Raw genomic sequence first — 18991 nt, 5'->3', positions numbered from 1 at the left:
CAGCTTCACGATCATGTTTTAGAATCAGGAGTGAAGCTTCAGGGAGTGTGTGTCACATCTTTGGCATCCCACCTGGACAGAGTAACCGATTTGAAGATTGGCATTGACTGGCATAAAGCTGTACAGCTCTCCACTCGGCAGGTACCGACGTAGAGATATCCTTTGCTTGCCCTGCATTAAGTATCAAGGGGCATAGCCTGCACGTCTAGATTCCTGGTGAGCCGAGTAGATCTATATTCACTTGTAATGATCATTCTGAGCAGTTTCACTCCTGCCAGAATATGTGCAATGAAGAGTCAGCTCAGCTCTTTGGGGAGGGGCAGAAGTGTCTTTTATTTATGTACATTATCACAGTAACTGTTTATACTGAAAAGAGGTACAGATGCAATTGGGTACCAACATCCCCTGAAATTCTTTACCATACTTGCTGAGTAGGAGAGAGAATGATCCCAAACTTGAAACTACCTTTGAGAAAACATTTTCAGGAAGGAGAAGCAGTAACACTGTGGGCAGGGGTCTCTTATGAACAGTGAAACTTCCATCCTTAGAGGGCAGGCATGATAGCCACTAAAGTCTACTTATACTCTGCAAACCCAGGATCAAAAACATTGCAGAGCACACATGTAAATTCAGTAGTGTCAACAATCTGAAGCAAAAGTGAACTGTCTTTTTAAATGTGCAACAAAGAAAACTTCAAAAGCTCATGCTTTTAGTAGGAAAATATTAACTGCATCTTACATACGATGTTGGAGTTGGACTTTCTTAAAACGAGATTAGCTTGCTCAAAGTAAACAGCTCTAACTGAAGCATAGATTCTTCTCTAAAGTTAAAACTATAACCAAATTTGCACAGTGGTACAGTCTACACTATGCATTTTATATAACTTATATGTGATATTTTGCTCCTTTGTACCATTAATTTATTAAAAAGAAACAGGGCCCTTATTTTCCCATATAACCTTAAGATAAATGTTACAGTTTCTCGGGGGGGAGGGGGGTGGAAGTGCATCTCTAACAAATAAGTTGAATCTTTCCACAAGCCACCAATCTGAAACTCCAGTTTGTGGATTAATACATAATATTGTGATCTCAACACCAAACTTAGTTCATCAATGCAATAAACAGGTTTTCTGTTTAACATGCCAAAGCCTCGCATCTGTAATCAAGTTATTTTATTTAACTAAATGCTTATTAACAGTGAAAAATGTTATCAGTTTTTCAAGAGTTTAAAAAATAAATTTTATATAAAGCAAAAACGATGCTAAATATTCAAAAGCTACTTCAGAGTTTTATGTCTTTACCTTATCTTCATCACTGTAAGTATCAGTTATTGTAATCCCTGAACAAACTGTATGATCGTTTTGGTTGTACAGATGCTAGGTCAAATACTGTACAAACACAAAATGTATTTTCTTACTTAAATCCAAAAGTGGGTGCTCCTTAGACCAGAGATCTAATCTTAATCATTTTTCTCCTCCGTTAGCTCATGCATAATAGATGCATGTGAATGAAAGAACTGACTAGAAGTTGGCATCCAAAATTTTTAATAAGACGACAAATGAAAAACTCAAAGTCATTGATTATAAAGAATATGCAATCCATTTGGGATTTATTGCATTTAAAGAAAGCAGATTATTAAAACAGTAGGTATGATAAATACAGTAAGAAAATAACTTTAAATTTCAAACAAAACAAAGTGAATGAGGGATAGGATTCAGTCAATAAGAATAAGCCATGAAAAGGCAATATAGTACTAAAATCAGTTAGTGCTTAATTAGATATAGGAAGGAGGAAAAAAAAGCAACTGATTCTATTTCATAACAGTTTCCCAGCTGTATCTGAGGATTGAAGTTAACTTTAGAAAGTATGATCTTAACAATTAGAAATACAATAAAGATGAAAATCAGGTTTATTAAAAGTTAAAATTATTTGCTTAGTGGTACATAAAAGGCTTCAGAAAATTCAAGTTTAACAAAAAGTGGAAGTGTAATCAAAGAAAGTGCACTTAAAGCTGTTTGCCAGCAATTAAAAAGTAGCCTATTATTATTACTATACTGCTTACTATTAGATGACTTTTCAATCACAAAAAGAGCATAGTCATAAAAACAATTCTCTTTCAAAAGTAGCACAATAAATTTTTAAATAAAAATAACCCCAAATGATGGCCCTTTGCATTTTCATCTGTCTACCTTATTCTTTTAGTGGCTTTTGTAAACCCTCACTAGGAGTGAATGTTCTTTTAGCAATGATTGTGGTTGCAATTCCATTCAAAATGTAAAAATTCACATTAACTCCACACTAGAGAGATGTGACATGTGCATGCAAGCGCGGGTTTATATATTTACCCTAATGTATAAACCCCACTGTGTATAAAAGTTTTTATATAAACTATCATTATGTTATTCTCACAGTAGATCTGTCAGTTCATTCTCACAGTAGATCACAGTCAGCTCAACACTGGACCTAAAATGATAAATGATAAGTAATTTTGCTGTAAAAAAAAAAAAAATTTACTGCACAGTCTACATATATTAAAACAAATGTACCCAAACTCCTCAGAACCAGTGATACAAATACACGTGTACCTTCTCTCAATGCTGATATGAAGTACCACAACCTAAAATAAGCCAAGCAGAGAGTAGGAAAGGGCTCACACCAGAATACAGGAGGGTTTCCCACCAGCAAGATGAGGACAGCGGTCTGTCCCTGTCACACGACAAACAGGGGAGGATCCAAAGCTGCTTCTGTCTACAATTCCAAATAATGGCATAACTGGGCCCGAGTACACACGCACGCACGCGCGCGCGCACACACACACACACGAACGAAAGGGCTCTGCCTGCTGCACACCACAGTAGAGGAGGGTTTCCCACCAGCAAGATGAGGACAGTGGTCTGTCCCTGCCACACGACAAATGGGAGGACCCAAAGCTGCTTTTGTCTACTATTCCAAATAATGGCATAACTGGGCCCGAGTACACACACACATACACACAGGGCGGAGGTCACATCAGTGGAAGAATCACACTTTCCTGATGGATACTTCTGAATAAATATTCTAGTCAGTTTCACCCAGCCCATCACCTTTCCTCCTCCACCTAAAACATATATACCAAGCAACTTTTGTGTCCTAGCAGAATGTCTTACATTCCTCAGTGCCATAGAAGCTGGTCTTTTCAACGCTTAACATTTTGCTGAAGTGGTAACATTAAAATAATTAAGCAAATGGTCCGCTTTTTAAAAGATAATTCAAAACCAAGAAGCATGATTAAAGCAGTTAGGACAGAAATAACTTTGGCCTCAGACTTTTGCTAGCTTTGTAATATGTCACTTCCCTTTGTGATGTTCAAGTATTACAGGTTTAGAGTTATGACGACTTTACATGCTAAAGAAGCACAGAGGACAACTGATTAATAGAGACATGATTTCTTTTCAGCATTCCTTCCTTATACAAGAACTGGACCATCCCATAATAGAGCCAAACCGAGTGCTGTGTGCCAAGTATGCATTAAGCTCTTTCACACGTCGTGGGAGCTTTATTCTCATAAGGGAATTAGCTGGGCATCAACTGTGTAGAGTGACCTACAGTCTAACAGTAGTGGGAAAACATGATGGGAAATGGAAAGCGACCCTAATCCTATAATTGAGAAAATTCCTCCACTTGAACACAAAGGAATCTCCCCATTTCTATCCCTTTGGGTCCCCTATAAGTACTAAATGTTTCCTCTCGGCTATAATCTCAAGAGGAAAGTCATTGTGATATAACAAGCATATGACTGTCAATATTTTAAACAATGTCAAAGTGTTTCTTTAGAATTTATCCAGCATTATAAGCCAAAGTGTCTGTCAGTGTCTAAATCATTTAAAACTATTCAGTGTATTGAAAATGAGTGTAAGCAAGCCCTTGGTATCTGACAGACTCTAGATATCTCATATTACATCCCAAGGGGACCACACTAATTCATCTGTACCCCTTATAAATTATGAAACTCATGAGGTCTAGCAGAGACAAAGGCTAATAAGGACTAAAATAGTCAAAGAAGCATCTTGTATATACATCAACCAACAGATTTTCATTAACAGATTGTTTGATACAAACCTACTGTAGTTCATGAATTGACTGTGTAATCATCAACTCTTCACTTTTAAAAGAAAGTATCACTTGAATCTACTTTGTAAAGTTTTAAAGAACATCTACTTGAGCATTTGCATTAGCAGTATTAATCAACCTGAGAATCAGAAAGAGAAAAAAAAAGGTGCAAACATAACATTTCCCTTTGGCACAAGGACAAGTAAAACTGGTGCAGTTGGGCTCTAACATTTACGCAGTAATGACTATCATGATTGATCTGTCTCTGCTACACATCATTCACATATTGCTTCCCTGTTTGTCCACGAATCTGTATCTGATTTAAAACATAGAAGAGAGAAGCAAGAAAACATAGAGGGGTTAGTTACAGATACTTTGTTTCTTTCCAAGTTTAGAACTATGAAAACAGGCAAATAGCTCATCCCAGTTTGGGCACTATAATTGAGATTCTAATAAGATACTGATAAAATAGATTTTAATTGGGCTCAAAGCGTTAATTTAAAATACAGCAATCAAGGAGAGTGCCAGCTGATAGGAGTTTCTACCCTTTTCTGTAAATAGCTTTAATGGTTCTAGAAACTTCCAGATGTTCACTTGCAAAGCAGGGACAGTTAACTGTAACTTAAAATGGAGACATAGGAGAAACAGACTGTATTCACATCAATGATTTCTACCTTAAACAGTTTCTAAAAAATCTCAAGTTTCTAATTAGGATTTGTGATGTAAAAATCAAAAGGCAATTTGGTAGCTCGGTTCTTTTCACTAAAGTCATAATCGGCTAACTAGCAGAGTTGAGATGCTAGCCCCTCATCACCTTGACACCTTACAGCCACTCTCAGATCTCGGGTATTAGTGCAGAGGTACTTGCGGCAGGATGTGCAAGGCCTGCCCGTAAGGCTTTGTGGGATTCACTCTTCTGTTCTCTTTATTAAACTACTCCACCCTTCAGACCTAACTCCAAAACTGCTGCTCACCAGACGACTTGGGGAATAGTTGGTGAAGGTGGTTATTTAATAAAGCACATTATTAAATGCGACATGATTTTACATTGTAAACGTCTCAGAAACTCAGGGTTTCAGCTACATATTTTTCCCTAGACTATTTCTCTACGACCCTTGTCCTCACTCCCAGTTTTTCCAATAATCTGTTTTACTAGAGACATGATAAAAGTTTTTAGCTAGAAGCCATTCAAAATCAGAACATGAAGTGTTCCTGAAGTACTACTGAATGTTTTTTCCTCTCTTCTATAATCATTCCGTTTTACTCTCCATTTTTCCACCCATCAGCTAGCTATCTCTAGTTTTTGTTCTAGGCTTCTATGTAATAGTCCATATTAATGGCACTTGTTTTTTAATGAAACAGTTTTAGGCACAACAGTCAGTGACTTCTGGCTCCTCTTTGTTAGAGAAAGGTGTAAGGACAAAAATCTCTGCACTCTCCAGATAACTTTCCCATTCTTTATGAGAAATGGATATTTTTTTTTTTAACCTCTTGGAAATTAGGAGAGATATTTTTTAAAAAATATACACAAATGCAATTTGTGTATATACAAGTAACCTTAGTTTTAAATGCTAGATTCTGGAATGAGCCTGGGATGTGCGCACAAGTGACATTCTGTTTTTATAAAAATAACGCCACAACTCCCGGTTGCTTTTCAGGGGCCACACGCGTTCCCTAGATTTCTGTGCGGTCAGGTGGGGAGCTGAAACCCCACGTTAGAACCTGCCACCTTCACTTCCTTTGCACCTGCGTGAAGAGACGTGGAATCACTACCCTGTGCAGATACTTCCTTTTTCTATTTGGTTTATTTAAAAATCGCCTATTCTGATTGACCTGTAAGAATGAATGATATAAAGAGCTATACAAATAAATCTTCTTTCAAATTCATAAAACTATTCATACTTTTTTTTTCTTTGAAACAGGAGTTAATACCAAGAGTCCGTCTTAAGTCCTCTACTGTTTAGAAGGAAACGGAGCAGCACCGAAGGGGTCTAATTCGACGGGCTGGGGCTGTTGGGGCTGATGGGAGGTGATGCTCTGCACCACGAGTTCTGTGAAGGGCACAGCACCAAAATCATCCATTTTCAACGCCTCTGCCCCGTGGAAGGAGCCGTGCAGTGAATTCGGCCGGGGCCTCCCGGGCAGGACCGGGTTGTGGTCGGCGCTCAGGCCCTGGTGTGGGGAGTGCCAAGGCAGGTCCGGAGGGTGGAAGGGCTTGGCCCCGAAGGGGTCCAATAGACCCTCGTCGGCTTGCAGGACGTGCCCGCGGTCCTTCCCATCAGTCAGGGCCACGCTGATGTTCTCCTTGGAGTCTGAGATGGTCAGGAACTCGTTGCTGCTCTGTGAGTCCCGGCGGCCCACCCTCCTATGCCGGCGGGCCCGCTCGGGGGTGCGGAAGGCGGGCTTGGTCGGCTTTTTGGCGCCAGTCGGGGTGCCGTGGTGCCGCTTCCCGTTGCTCTTGGCCGTGTCCTGCTTGGTGCGCCTCTGCCGGGAGGACAGTTTCTGTAGGCTGCGCTGCTTGACCTTCTGCTGCGGACTCCCAGTTATCTCCTCGAACGGCACCAGCCCAAAAAGGTCCTCGCCGCTGTCGCTTTTACTGGCGGACGGAGGGAAGGGCTGGAACGGCGTGGAGCCAAAGACATCCACGCTGGGGGGGCCAGCCGGCGCGGCGTGCGCATCGCGCGCCATCACCTTCTTGCTGAAGGGCGCCTTGGTGAAGACATCGAATTCCTCCGGCTCGAGTCCCGCGGCGGGAAGCCGGCTCTGCGGAGAGAGGTCCTTCTGCTCCCCCTGTTGGGGCTGCTGAGCCCGCGCTGCGAAGAAGGGGACAGCGCCAAAGACATCAAACTCGGGTCTGGGAGTCCCCGCTCCCACGTCCGAGGGCACCCGGGCGGACATCATGAGTGCTGCGCTGGGACCCTGGACCGCTCCGCCGCCGGCTGCGTCCCTGTAGCCTGGGCTCGCGTCGCTGTACTTTGTTTTGGCCTGCTCATAGTCCGAATCGGAGCTGTGCTTCTCCTCCTCTTCCTCATCTTCAGAATCCATGAGCAGAGGCCTGTGCCCCATGTTTTCCGGTTCAGTGTCATCGTCATTAAAATCTCCTTGTTCTCCCTGGAGAACTTCCTCATCCTCTTGCTCTTCCTCCTCGCTGCTCTTCGGAGAAGGGGGATCGGACTCAAAATCACTCTCAGATTCGTCGTTCCCCTTTTGCACTTGAGCACGTACTAATGAATTCTCTGAGGTTTTCTTTCCAGTCCGGTGGTCTTTAGAGACTGGACTTCCTTTTGTATTCTTGATAGGGTTTGCAATGCCGTTTTCTTGATTCATGGAGGGATGTTCAATTTTCTTATCAGGAGAATCTGCCAATTCAAACAAAAATTGTATCATCTCAATGCATCTCAAAAACCATTTGCAGTAAACGTCATGTACTATTACAAAGCCTTACAGATTGCTCATATCAGTTCCCTTATAGGAAGACTTATTGGCACATCTTTGTCATTAGGCTCTTGAGCGGTGGGGGGGGGGGGCAGGGGAGGTGATGCACTTGGCCCCTAGTTGATGGTTAGGTCCTTGAAGCGCAGACCGACAAACTTGTGTTTCTACCCTACACACCACCTACTCACCACAGGTGGTCACTGACAGCTGTCTTACTTATAGTACCCAGAATAGGACTCTGAATATGGTACACAAGCAAATTTTCTTCTCCCAGCTTCAAAACAAGATTATCCAGCCAATTGCCCTGCCAAGATACCCCATTCACCCCAACCTTATGCTTCTGTTTCGACTCTTATTAAGTTTTCCTATGGAGATCAACAAGCATGAATAGCTTATCTGCTTAGATATGTTTCACTGTACTATTTAAAATTGGCATTCTGGGAGTTTATTGTGAACAAGTATCTTATGGGCTGGGTGAACATGAGCGCATCCCCATAGCCTGATCCAAGCTGAGGACCAGTTACTGAACTGCGATGTATCAAGGACACCTGCCTTCCCAAGAGGACACATCTTCCTTTAACTGTCACACCTGTACTAGTAGACCCTGTATTAAAAGCACTCTACCTTAATGAAAATCTTAACTGTCAGTATGGTTACTGTATGGTAGGTGACAGAAGTGCATCAAGCACAGTGTTCTCCAATTTCACTGCATGCTACATACAGAGTAAACATAGAGTATGTTAGCTTATACGGAAGTATATGGCCCTCCCAACACACTGGTGTACTGGATTGATTTTCCAGAAAAGTAGGAAACAATTTGAATTGATCCAATTACATATCCATTCATCCCTTCCCCTCTAACATCAGATATTTTCAAAACAGTTAGCTAGGCTTGGGAGTACAGTCTTTAGTCATGAAAACTAAATACCTTATGATGGATGGGCTATTACTTTCCCGTGATTAAATGGTGGTCCCCATGGCACAGGACACCTCCAAGTTATTTCCTTCTCTTTGAAAGTCAGCACTGTTGTCTTCCTACCTCTCTGACTATTCCCTCTTGTTCAAATTTGTTAGCGACTTCCCTTTCACAAACGTCTCCTTAAACACAGATGCTCCGCAGGGTCCTAACCTTGACTGCCTTTCTCCCTCTGTATGTCCTGCCCTGGGTCCTAACTACTTGTATGTTAATCAACATTTATACCGTAATGACTGGATCTCTAATAGTTACCATACATACTCACCTAGCCTAGTCACCTAATACTCTTATATATATATATATATTTTTTCTACCATTACTTTAAACTCAGTAATTTCAAAAGAGATCATCTTTTCTCTTAAAATGTGCTCCTCACCAGTTCCCTCTAAAGTAATGAATATTTCCATCTACCAAATTCTGCAAACTAGCAGAAATCTGGAAACCATCTTCCCCTTCCACCAGTGTTTTTAAAATCTCAAGGATCTGGTCCCTCTTCTCCCTCCACCAGCTGTGTATCCCACCCTCTCCTTAGCTTCACTTAGCAACTCCTCAGGCTCTCAACTTCCCTGCCTGCCTCCAGTCCCATACCGCTCAAAGCAGTTCCTCTACACTGTCACCAGAATGACCTTGCCGAAGTACTCACCATGTGGCTACTGCTGAAAATCCTTCAGTGTCTCTCTAAAGTCTCCATCCGCAGCCCAACACAGAGGCCCTTCTCCACCTAGCTTCTGTCCTCCGACACCATGAGCCTCGAACCCTGATGTCTCCCATGGGTATTCCTCATTATAGCCACACCAAAACTCTCCCTGCTCAAATTCAGGAACTGAATAGCTGTGGACAAGGGTTTTGGGGCTATTGCCATCTAAACTGTTAAGGTTTGCTCTCAAAAACCAAGGAAACTAATAGATCTGGGGATCAAGGAGCACTATGCTATTTTAGCCTCTCACACGTAATACTGGCCCTCGGCATGAATGCCCTTCTAGCACTCCACTCCCACCTGACTGATTGCCCAGGGTGCCTAGCTGTATCTAGCTCATGTCAGAGCCCTTTTGAGGCACCCCTCGAAAAACACCCATATTTGGTGGTCCTGATGAACCTCATACAAGCCTTAATTGTAGCACCTACTTAGACACAGACCTATTTATCATTTACGTCATAGATCATTCCCTAATGCTGTGCTGAATCAATCAATATATGTTAAGCAAAACAAGTACTGTAAGCTCACAGCTACAGACATACATATCTAATACATTCAGGATACAATCAAGAAAGCTACATAGAAAAAGAAACCCTCATGTTCAGAGTTCTTAGCTTCGAATCCAGTCACATTTTTTTTGATTCAACAAAACATTCTATAGGGTAGTTGGTTACTTAGTCACTAAGTCATGCCCCACTCTCTGCAACCCCATGGAGTGTAGGCTGCCAGGCTCCTCTCTGTCCATGGAATTTCCTGGGCATGAATACTGAAGCGGGCTGCCATTTCCTTCTCCAGGGGATTTTCCTGACCCAGGGATCAAACCCGTGTCTCCTGCACTGGTAGGGGGATTCTTGACCACTGAGCCACCAGGGAAGCTCTTTACTATATGATATATACTGAGCATAACACTGGTGCATGAAATGAACACGGTCCCTGCCTTCGAGAGTTTCAGAGTATAAAGAAACTCTGAAATAACAGAGCAGAGATGTTAAGTCATGGGGCAGGGGGCAAGGGTGCTTGAAGCTAGTCTGGACAGTTGCCCAAGGCCTCCCTAAGGAGATGACAGTTAAGACAGTTATGTGAGGAGAAGCCGGCCACACAAAGGGCAGGCAGAGAGGTGCTCCGAGTAACAGCTATGGCATGTGTGAAGACCAAGTCAAGAAACAGGGTGGCTGGCATATATGAAGGACTGAAAATAGACCAGTGTGCTCAGAGTACAGTGAACAAGGGCGATACTGCTCAAGATGAGGAGGGAAAGAAAGGGGAAAGGACAAGATCGTGAGGGTCCCTCTAAGGCCATGATAAGAAATCTGAGTTTTGTTCTAAATTCAGTGTGTAGTAGGGAACTGTCATGAATTATTTAAAGTGCAAAGATCAGATTTAGATCTCAAAAAGATTAAGTGACTACCATATAGAAAAAAGACTGAAGGGGGTGGCTGCAAAAGTACCAATCAGGGAGAGGAAATTGTCATTAAGTTAGAAGTTGGGTTTCCCTAGTGGCTCAGATGGTAAAGAATCTGCCTGCAATGCAGGAAACCCAGGTTCGATCCCTTGGTCAGGAAGATCCCCTGGATGGCAGCACACTCCAGTATTCTTGCCTGGGGAATTCCATGGACAGAGGAGCCCGGCAGGCTACAGTCCATGATGTCACAAAGAGTCAGATGCAGCTGAGCAACTAACACCAAGTTAGAAGTTATGGTGGCACGCAATACAGAAGTGGCAGAATTAGAGACTGGAGAGAAAAACTCTGGATGGATGGCAATGCCTTTAATACAGAAGAAAAGAGTCAAAAATACACTGGGAAGTAGAGGAGATTATCAAGAATTTGGTCTGGACACAAAGTTTAAGTATCTATTTAAGACATTTGAGTGTGAGCAAAGTATCTGTGGCTTGAGCACCACAGTTAGTTTCTGGCTGGAGAAAATAGACTTGGGAGTCATCACTATACAGAGAGAGGTACAAGTCTGAAGGAAATCGCTGAGCAAGAGAGTACAAGAGGAAAAGGGATCCATCACTAGGTATAAAACATTCAGAAGTCAACAGAGGAACCTGCAATGCAAACAGGAAAGTGCCAGAGAGGAGGACCACAGCCAGGTGAGTGCCACGTCACCTAAGCTGAGACAGGAGAGTGTTCCCAGGGGAGGGAACTGATGACAACAACAGGGCTGGGTGATGCAAAGAGGCCCAATAAACTGAGGAGGGAAATGGCCACCAGCTCTAGTCAGCTCACGCAGGTTGTTGACAACCTTGAAGTGGGGAGTGGGGAGGAAACCTGGTGGGGCTGAGCAGTGAAGGCGAGAGAAGATTCAGAGATTTCCATCAGTTTATACTTAAACACAAATATAATCTTCATGCATTATTCATCTGCCAGTTCCCTGAAACCAGCCAAGAGCTATACGCTGTGTCTTTACATATTCATAATAAGCTTATCTTAAATCCTAACAGATTAAAATCAAGTCAAATTCTCACTTGACTTCTCCATATAGCAGACTTCTGATATGAAAAAGAAAGCTTGCTTTTAGATTAGCTAGAGCATTTATTTCCATGAATTTTTATCTCAAAGCAAAAATGTAATGGCAAAGACTTGCAACCATCCCTCACTATCTTTAGTGGGATAGTCCCTCTAAGAGACATGCTAACGTATTACTCCTGAGGCGACTTGCCCACCACAGAGAGCCACAACACGCACCCCTCATTCCTGCTCGAGGACACCTCCAGAAACCGTCCAATATCTTCCCCTCTCCTGCAGAATGCTATTCCCATAAGAAGAACCTAACAGTTCTGTGGTCTCAAGCAACTGAGTGTACATTTATAATGTAACCCCCCAGCACCACCACTCATCTGGAAAATGCTCATCAAACCAAAGGTACAGACACGTCGTACACAAAAGAATGTGACTTAATGAAACCTAGTTTCCCCCATTTCCTTCACTACGAACACTTTTATTTACACGTTAACACCTATTAACCTTTATATACAATTCTGCACAAAGCACTCAGGGAAAATGCTGCTCTATTAATTCCCCTAGAAATTTTTCCATTTCTAGGGCACAGAGTTCTGTTCCTAGAAGTCTTCTGGAACATTTAACACAGGACAGAGGTCCTCCAACTGACCTTCTTTTGGTACTCTTAAATTAACTCTAGTCTCCTAAATTGTTTCCTTTACCCAACTTGTCAACATTGCTTTCCAAAACACATTCGTCACCTTCTACTTCCTACTCTGCCTTTTGTCAGCTTCTCAAAGTTGTATTAATACAGACTGTGTATTTCTTTGTTGTAAAGCGCTATACAGATCTACTTTTTAAACTGTCAGCATGGATATAAATTTGTGGGGATTTCCACTTACCATTTTTAAAGCATCTTTACAGGTTTCGATATAATCCATTAGTAATTCTGATAGAGATGTAACAAAACATTGTATGTGAAACATTTAACTAGAAGCCTACAGAATGCGCCTCTAGGTTGTTTCTAGTTATTTTGGATTTTAAATAGAACTATGATCATGCACTTTTTTGGGGGGGGGAAGCGTGTTTTTACTAATAATCAGTTTAATGACTTACTGTTATTCCTTCCTTATGCATGATTAATACACAGCTAATAAAATTAACCTAGTTAACAGGTTAACTGTTAACTACTAACACCAGAGCTAAATCCTCTGGTCTGTATGAGGGAACACATATCATCATATTACAAGAAAATAATACAGTAATAACAGGCTCATAGGACTATTATAAAGAAAGGACTTACAACAGTGCCTGACACAAAAGTACTTGATAAAGTGTTTAACTGTCATCTCCAGGACAAGGCCAAACTCAACAATCTCACACATCATACTCCAACTTCCTACCTACTTTTCTGGACTCAATGGTTGAAGACAGACTTAAATGAGAAGGAAGAGTAGGGAGAGGATACAAGAGGGTGCAGTTCTATGGATAATTCAAGAGTGACTCGGGTCCAGACAAATCACCAGGCAAACAAATGTATATTCACAGACCACAAGGGTGCATTTTGGATCCTGGAAACATTCTCTCTGGTTTTTAAACAGCTATAGTTAAGAGCACAATATAGGAAATTCAAAGGAAAGCTTTCAAAAATAACATGAAAAGACACATGAAATGATCTATCCTGGCTTTATGGTTTCAGATTACATTTCTGAAAAGTATGGGCAAATGGGGAAATTTCTGGTTGGTGTAGACAGACTGGTTTTATTTCTTTCATCGTCACCTCTTCACAAAACTAAAACAAGCAATCAAAAATATTTTCCAAATTCCTTTTTTCTCCCATATGATCATAACCCACCCTGACCCTGCTGAAATGTTTCTCTGCTTCTTCATCCTTCCATTCCTTCATAACCTAGTGTGGAGACAAGAGCAGCAACAGGCCTCTCTGCCAGCATCCTAAGAGCAACACAAATACTAAGCACCATGAAGCCCAAAGTTAAACACAAGTAGTCACTGCTCTGCACCACCCCTTGCTAGGGAAAAGGTAAATTCCAAAGCTGCAAGTTTCAAACATTCCAGGTAAGGTTTTACTCTCTGTAACAACAGCCATCTACTTAATTGTCCTCTCCTTGGTGCAAAACGATAAACTGAGAAAGAAATGGAAATTAAAGGAGGGAGGGATAAATGAGAGATTGGGATCGACAAACTCACACTACTATATATAAAATAAATAACTAATAAAATCTTACTGTATAGCATACAGTATTGAGTAGGAACTCTACTCAATACTCTGTAATGGTCTTTATGGGAAAAGAATCTAAAAAACAGTAGATGTGTATACGTATAACTGATTCACTTTGCTGTGCAGCAGAAAGTAACACAACATTGTAACTCAAATACACTCCAATAAATTTTTTTTAATCATTTCAATATATTCTAAGACTTTTAGTCCTGTTCCACAGGCACAAAAGACTCAAAATGAATTACCAAGTTATAAAATTGGTTACCAACTGTACTTTAAAATGTAACTTCACAGCTGAGTGCCATCAACTTTTTCAACCTGTTTCTTTGCCTAAACATATTCCTGTAATTAAAAAAATTCAGATATTCCTACTGCTTGCTCTTGGAGCCAGATTGCTTTTTCCAAGTTGTTAGAGCAAATATTACACATTTGCTATAAAATTTAAATCAGGATTATTCCACTGCTTAAGTTAATTTCCCAAAAGGATAGCCTAAATATGTTGCTTTATAATTCAATAATCCCAAATCCTAATAATCCCTTTATTTACTGAGATTTGTATTATTAATATAAAAATGGCTGGTTTTCAGGTAGGCAAAAGGGGAGTTACAGTATTTTCAATAACCACCAGGAACATGTATTTAAAGCATAAACAAATGCCTACAATGTGTTCAGTATCACATCTCAATTACATTCTTCTCCATTAACTGATACCAGTAAAATTACATTCTTCTTCATTAACTGATACCGGTAATGCACTGTATAAAATGTCATATATTGACTAATTTTTATTTTGGGCTCTGAGTAGCACAGTCTTCTTTCCTTAAACTAAATATAGTAGATTCTGGCTTCCAGTCAGGGTACTTTTTTCTCCACTTTGTGCCTTGGAACTACAAACTGTAAAAATTTCAGCTTTGTGAGTAATCCTCATCTTTTGAGGTTGGGTTTGATTACTGGAACCATCCAAAATCTAACTGGAGCCAAATCCTGAGAAGAGGGTGAGTGACTAAGACAGACAATGCAGATACAGGTAAAGGATGAAGAACAGCAATGACTTTATGAAGTCTAAATTCTCATGTGGCATATGAACTTGTCTCCTCGAGTCACCAAAGTATCAACAGAACCTACTGACACACAAAAATTCTCACTGCTTTATGGCTTAATATGTACTTCTGTATAAAATGTCAAAACAGTAATTCAAAGCTAACAAGACGGTGCTTCAATTATTTAGTACTATGCATAAAACGAGTATTTACTAAATAAGTTAAATACCAAATTAGCCATTTGGTAACTGCCCATATCAAAATATATAGCATACTTCCCTCCCTTCATCAAAGTGTCTTTTGATGATTCGTGCTCTCATCTGGAGTCAGGTATGACTTAGTGTTCCAGTTTCCTCATCTGTAAAGTAGGGACAGCAGTAGTGTCCGCCACAGAGAACCGCAGCAGAGATTAGAGCGAGAGCACAGGTGCAGAGCTTGCCACAGTGGCGGCACGTCGCAGGCGCTCAGCAGAGGGCTGTCTTACTGCGCTGTCTTACACCATCATTTCATGAGTATGGAGTACCCACCACACACTGCTAACGGTCCTGAGAAACCAACCAGAGAAGACAGTAACTAATACTGTCCTGAGTGCGAATGAAGTGCCGAGGGGCTTTCACACATTAATTCTTAACTCCCCCCACCATTTAAGCTCCCATAGTAACATTAGGGTGAAAATGCTCTGTCGGCTAGCTCTGCTACAATCTTTCCCCTTCAGTCTTATGAACCACATCTTCAAAAATGTTCCCCTTGCTTTCTATGTCAGCTCACTGTCATGACTTCCTACCATTTTGAAGATATGCCAAGCTACCAACCAACGCTCAATCCCTGGCTTTCTCGTTTCTCTTCTTGTTTCTTTCTTTTGTTGATCTTAATCCTGTTTCATAGTTTCAACTATATGTTGAAAGCAAAAACACAAGAAGAGATTTTTAAAGACAAGTCCAATCTCTTTTAACACAAAAGTAATTTGAAATTAGAGAAAAGCTGAATGACTTGCCCAAGTTTAAGGCCCAGTTACTTCTCTGCTGGTGACACTAGTTTAAAACTCTCTTCTGTAAATTCTATAAACTACCAGGAGAATATCATCACCAGCAAACATTCAGTACAGCTTAGAACCGACCCCTTCCTTATAGAATATAACCACAGGCTTGCCTTATGTTTCTTTTGTATCCCCCTTTACAAACCTATGCCTGAAAATTTTTTTAAAAAGAAACAAAAAACTAATAGAATGAGAATGGTATCGCTTCTATTTCAGCAAACAGTGTTTGTTGAACACTATGATAAATATCTTAATCATATAGGGTTTCCCTGGTAGCTCAGCTGGTAAAGAATCTACCTGGTTTCATTCCTGGGTCAGGAAGATCCCCTGGAGAAGGGACAGGCTACCCACTCCAGTATTCTTGGGCTTCCCTGGTGGCTTAGATGCCAAAGAATCTGCCTGCAATGTGGGAGACCTAGGTTTGATCCCTGGGTTGGGAAGATCCCCTGGAGAAGAGAACGGTTACCCACTCCAGTACCCTGGCCTGGAGAATTCCATGGACTATATTGTCCACAGGTTCGCAAGGAGTTGGACACAACTGAGCCACTTTTACTTACCAAAGGGTTAAGTTCTAGAAATACTATAAGGCTTTATCAACAAATGAAAACACAAAGAACTTTACAAAATCCATGGAAGACAGACATCCAAAAAAGTCTCAATTTCCTCACATACAGAATGAGGAAATAAAGGCAATAATGGAACTTACCTGATAGAGGTAGAACATTTATAAAATCCATCTTATCTAGTGAAAACTCATTAAATATTAGGGTATCTGATAGAAAGTTTATATTAGATTACCAAAGTACACTTTGATAATGAATTCATTCAACAAGGTATTATACAGCATGCAAAGATATGATTAATTCCTGACTTCAAGGAACTTATCATTCATTTAAACAGTTGTGAAAGTGTGTTAGTTGCTCAGCTGAATCAGAATCTTTGCAACCCCATGGACCATAGCCCACCAGGCTCTTCTGTCCATGGAATTTTCCAGGCAAGAATAGTGGAGTGGGTTGCCATTCCCTTCTCCAGGGGATCTTCCTAACCCAGGGATTGAACCCAGGTCTCCTGCATTGCAGGCAGATTCTGTATCATCTAAGCCAACAGTTGTGAAAAACACATACTAATCTGATTCTAGTGATCTGGAAAATGACTGAACAAGGTAAAAACTATTGGGAGATTCTGAAAAACAAGCTTACCTAACCAAATGAATTTAAGAACATGAACCTACCAAATGAATATAAGAATATGAATTCTTCTATTCCAAGCTTGAATTTTCATAAAAAGATGTTTCTAGATATTAAAATTTCAAAGACATCATAGTCTTTCAGTGTCCAAAAGAGGATTCCAAACTCAAAAGCTAAAATTTCTCAATTTTCATAGACTTTCATACAGTTTATTAGTATTTTTAAAACAAATACTTTGTATAAAGAATGAAATCCTAGTTAATGCCACACTATACATATACATATACATATACATATATATATATATATTTTTTTTTTTTTTTTTTAATTTCTTGACTGAGCCACATGACATGTGGGATCTTAGGTCCTCAACCAGGGATCAAACCCACACCCCCTGCATTGGAAGTGTGAAGTTTTAACCCACTGGACTGCTAGGAAAGTCCCAATGCCACACTATTTTAAATAAATATTGCAAATGCATTTCTAAATCTCATAAATGAACCTTAATATAAACTGTCTTTAGTTTTATATATAAACCATATGAATAATTTTTAAAACTTAAAATATTTAGAATACATCCAAAACAGTGTGAGGAGAGGGGAATATTTGCATCTTACCATTCATGTTACCACTCTTTTAATCAGGTTTCCATCTTCAAGAGGACAGTTCTTTTACTTATAAAGCAGGTGGTACATTTTTAATCATATAAGAAGCTTCCAGTTTCAAGAAAATTTTGATGTTCTTTTCCTTGCTATCGGATTATAGAGGATGAATGGCTTGAAACTGCTATTGTAATTACATGCCTTCTGTTGTCTCATCATTTAGGGTATAAGGGAGGGGCTGTAAGACTTGGAATTGGAAGCATACTGCCTGCCATCATTTCTCAGCAATTTACCCCACCAGACCCAAGGATTACTGGATTAGAAGGTTTTATCAAAATCTGTACAATTTCTCAGAACACGAGCCAAGCAACAAGGCCTGAGTATAAGAAGAGAATCATACTAGAGGTGGGTAATGTTTGCCAGCCAGATTAAAAATGCCATAGAACTGACATTTCTATTATGTTACTCCTCTTACTGTAGGTTTTTATTTAGAACAAGACACTCGACACTTGGGAAATCAAGATGGTGGAGAATTAGGACATGGAGTTCACTTCTTTCCACAATACATCAAAAACCCATCTACAAGTGGAACAATTCACACAGAACAAAATATATACTGAACACAGGTTAAAAAAAAAAGTCATGCAACAGTTTCATTTTGCTATTTTTACAGAACAGAGTTTAGCATCAGAGCTGGATTATAAACTATCTGACCTTGGGCAAGTCACTTGCCCCCACTTCAGAGCCTCAGTTTCCATTGTGTGTATACAGTAAGATTCAACAATAGTAACCACTGCTGACACTCCAGAAGAGGAAAATTCTTATCTTCAAGAATCAGTAGAATCTCCAAGTTCTAATTAGAACCTGAAAGTAGGGAGCATTCCAAGGAAGTGCTCACAATAAAAGACTGTGCTTGATTTCTTAAAAGTTGCTCATAGTTATTCATTATAGAATAACTTCATAACTCATATTAATATAGGGAGAAATTAAGAGCATCAGCCATGAAATTAAAAGACGCTTGCTCCTCGGAAGAAAAGCTATGACAAACACAGACAGCATATTAAAAAGCAGAGACGTTATTTTGCCAATAAAGGTCTGTCTAGTCAAAGCTATGGTTTTCCCAGTATTCATGTATGGATACGAGAGTTGGACCATAAAGAAGGCTGAGTGCTAAAGAATTGATGGTTTTGAACTGTGCTGTTGGAGCAGACTCTTGAGAGTCCCTTAGACTGCAAGGAGATCAAACCA

General features: G+C 40.4%; 2 protein-coding genes across 7 annotated transcripts in view; one reads left to right on the top strand and one right to left on the bottom strand.

The window, feature by feature from the left end:
• The window catches only part of PAQR3 (progestin and adipoQ receptor family member 3), a 30874-nt gene extending 23659 nt beyond the window's left edge, over nucleotides 1-7215 (top strand). The window contains exons 7-8 of one of the 4 annotated variants that reach the window (XR_001041229.5): nucleotides 23-141; nucleotides 6011-7215. The gene's annotated coding sequence lies outside the window, so the exon portion shown is untranslated. Of the gene's footprint in view, nucleotides 1-3; nucleotides 217-6010 lie in introns of all 4 variants that reach the window. The other 3 variants (XR_001041230.5, XR_006060180.2, XM_012180242.5) reach the window with 3 other exon arrangements.
• BMP2K (BMP2 inducible kinase) overlaps nucleotides 1580-18991 on the bottom strand; it is a 121781-nt gene continuing 104369 nt past the window's right edge. For all 3 annotated transcript variants that reach the window (XM_027971124.2, XM_027971125.2, XM_042251543.2), the window contains one exon: nucleotides 1580-7447. In XM_027971124.2, coding sequence (XP_027826925.2) covers nucleotides 6042-7447 — 1406 coding nt within the window. In that variant the 3' untranslated portion in view covers nucleotides 1580-6041. The remainder of the gene's footprint in view (nucleotides 7448-18991) is intronic.

This window comes from Ovis aries, chromosome 6 (assembly GCF_016772045.2).
Source record: "Ovis aries strain OAR_USU_Benz2616 breed Rambouillet chromosome 6, ARS-UI_Ramb_v3.0, whole genome shotgun sequence".
Taxonomy (NCBI): Eukaryota; Metazoa; Chordata; class Mammalia; order Artiodactyla; family Bovidae; genus Ovis; species Ovis aries.
Note: the sequence above shows the minus strand (reverse complement) of the source record. Positions and strands in the feature narration are given on the sequence as shown.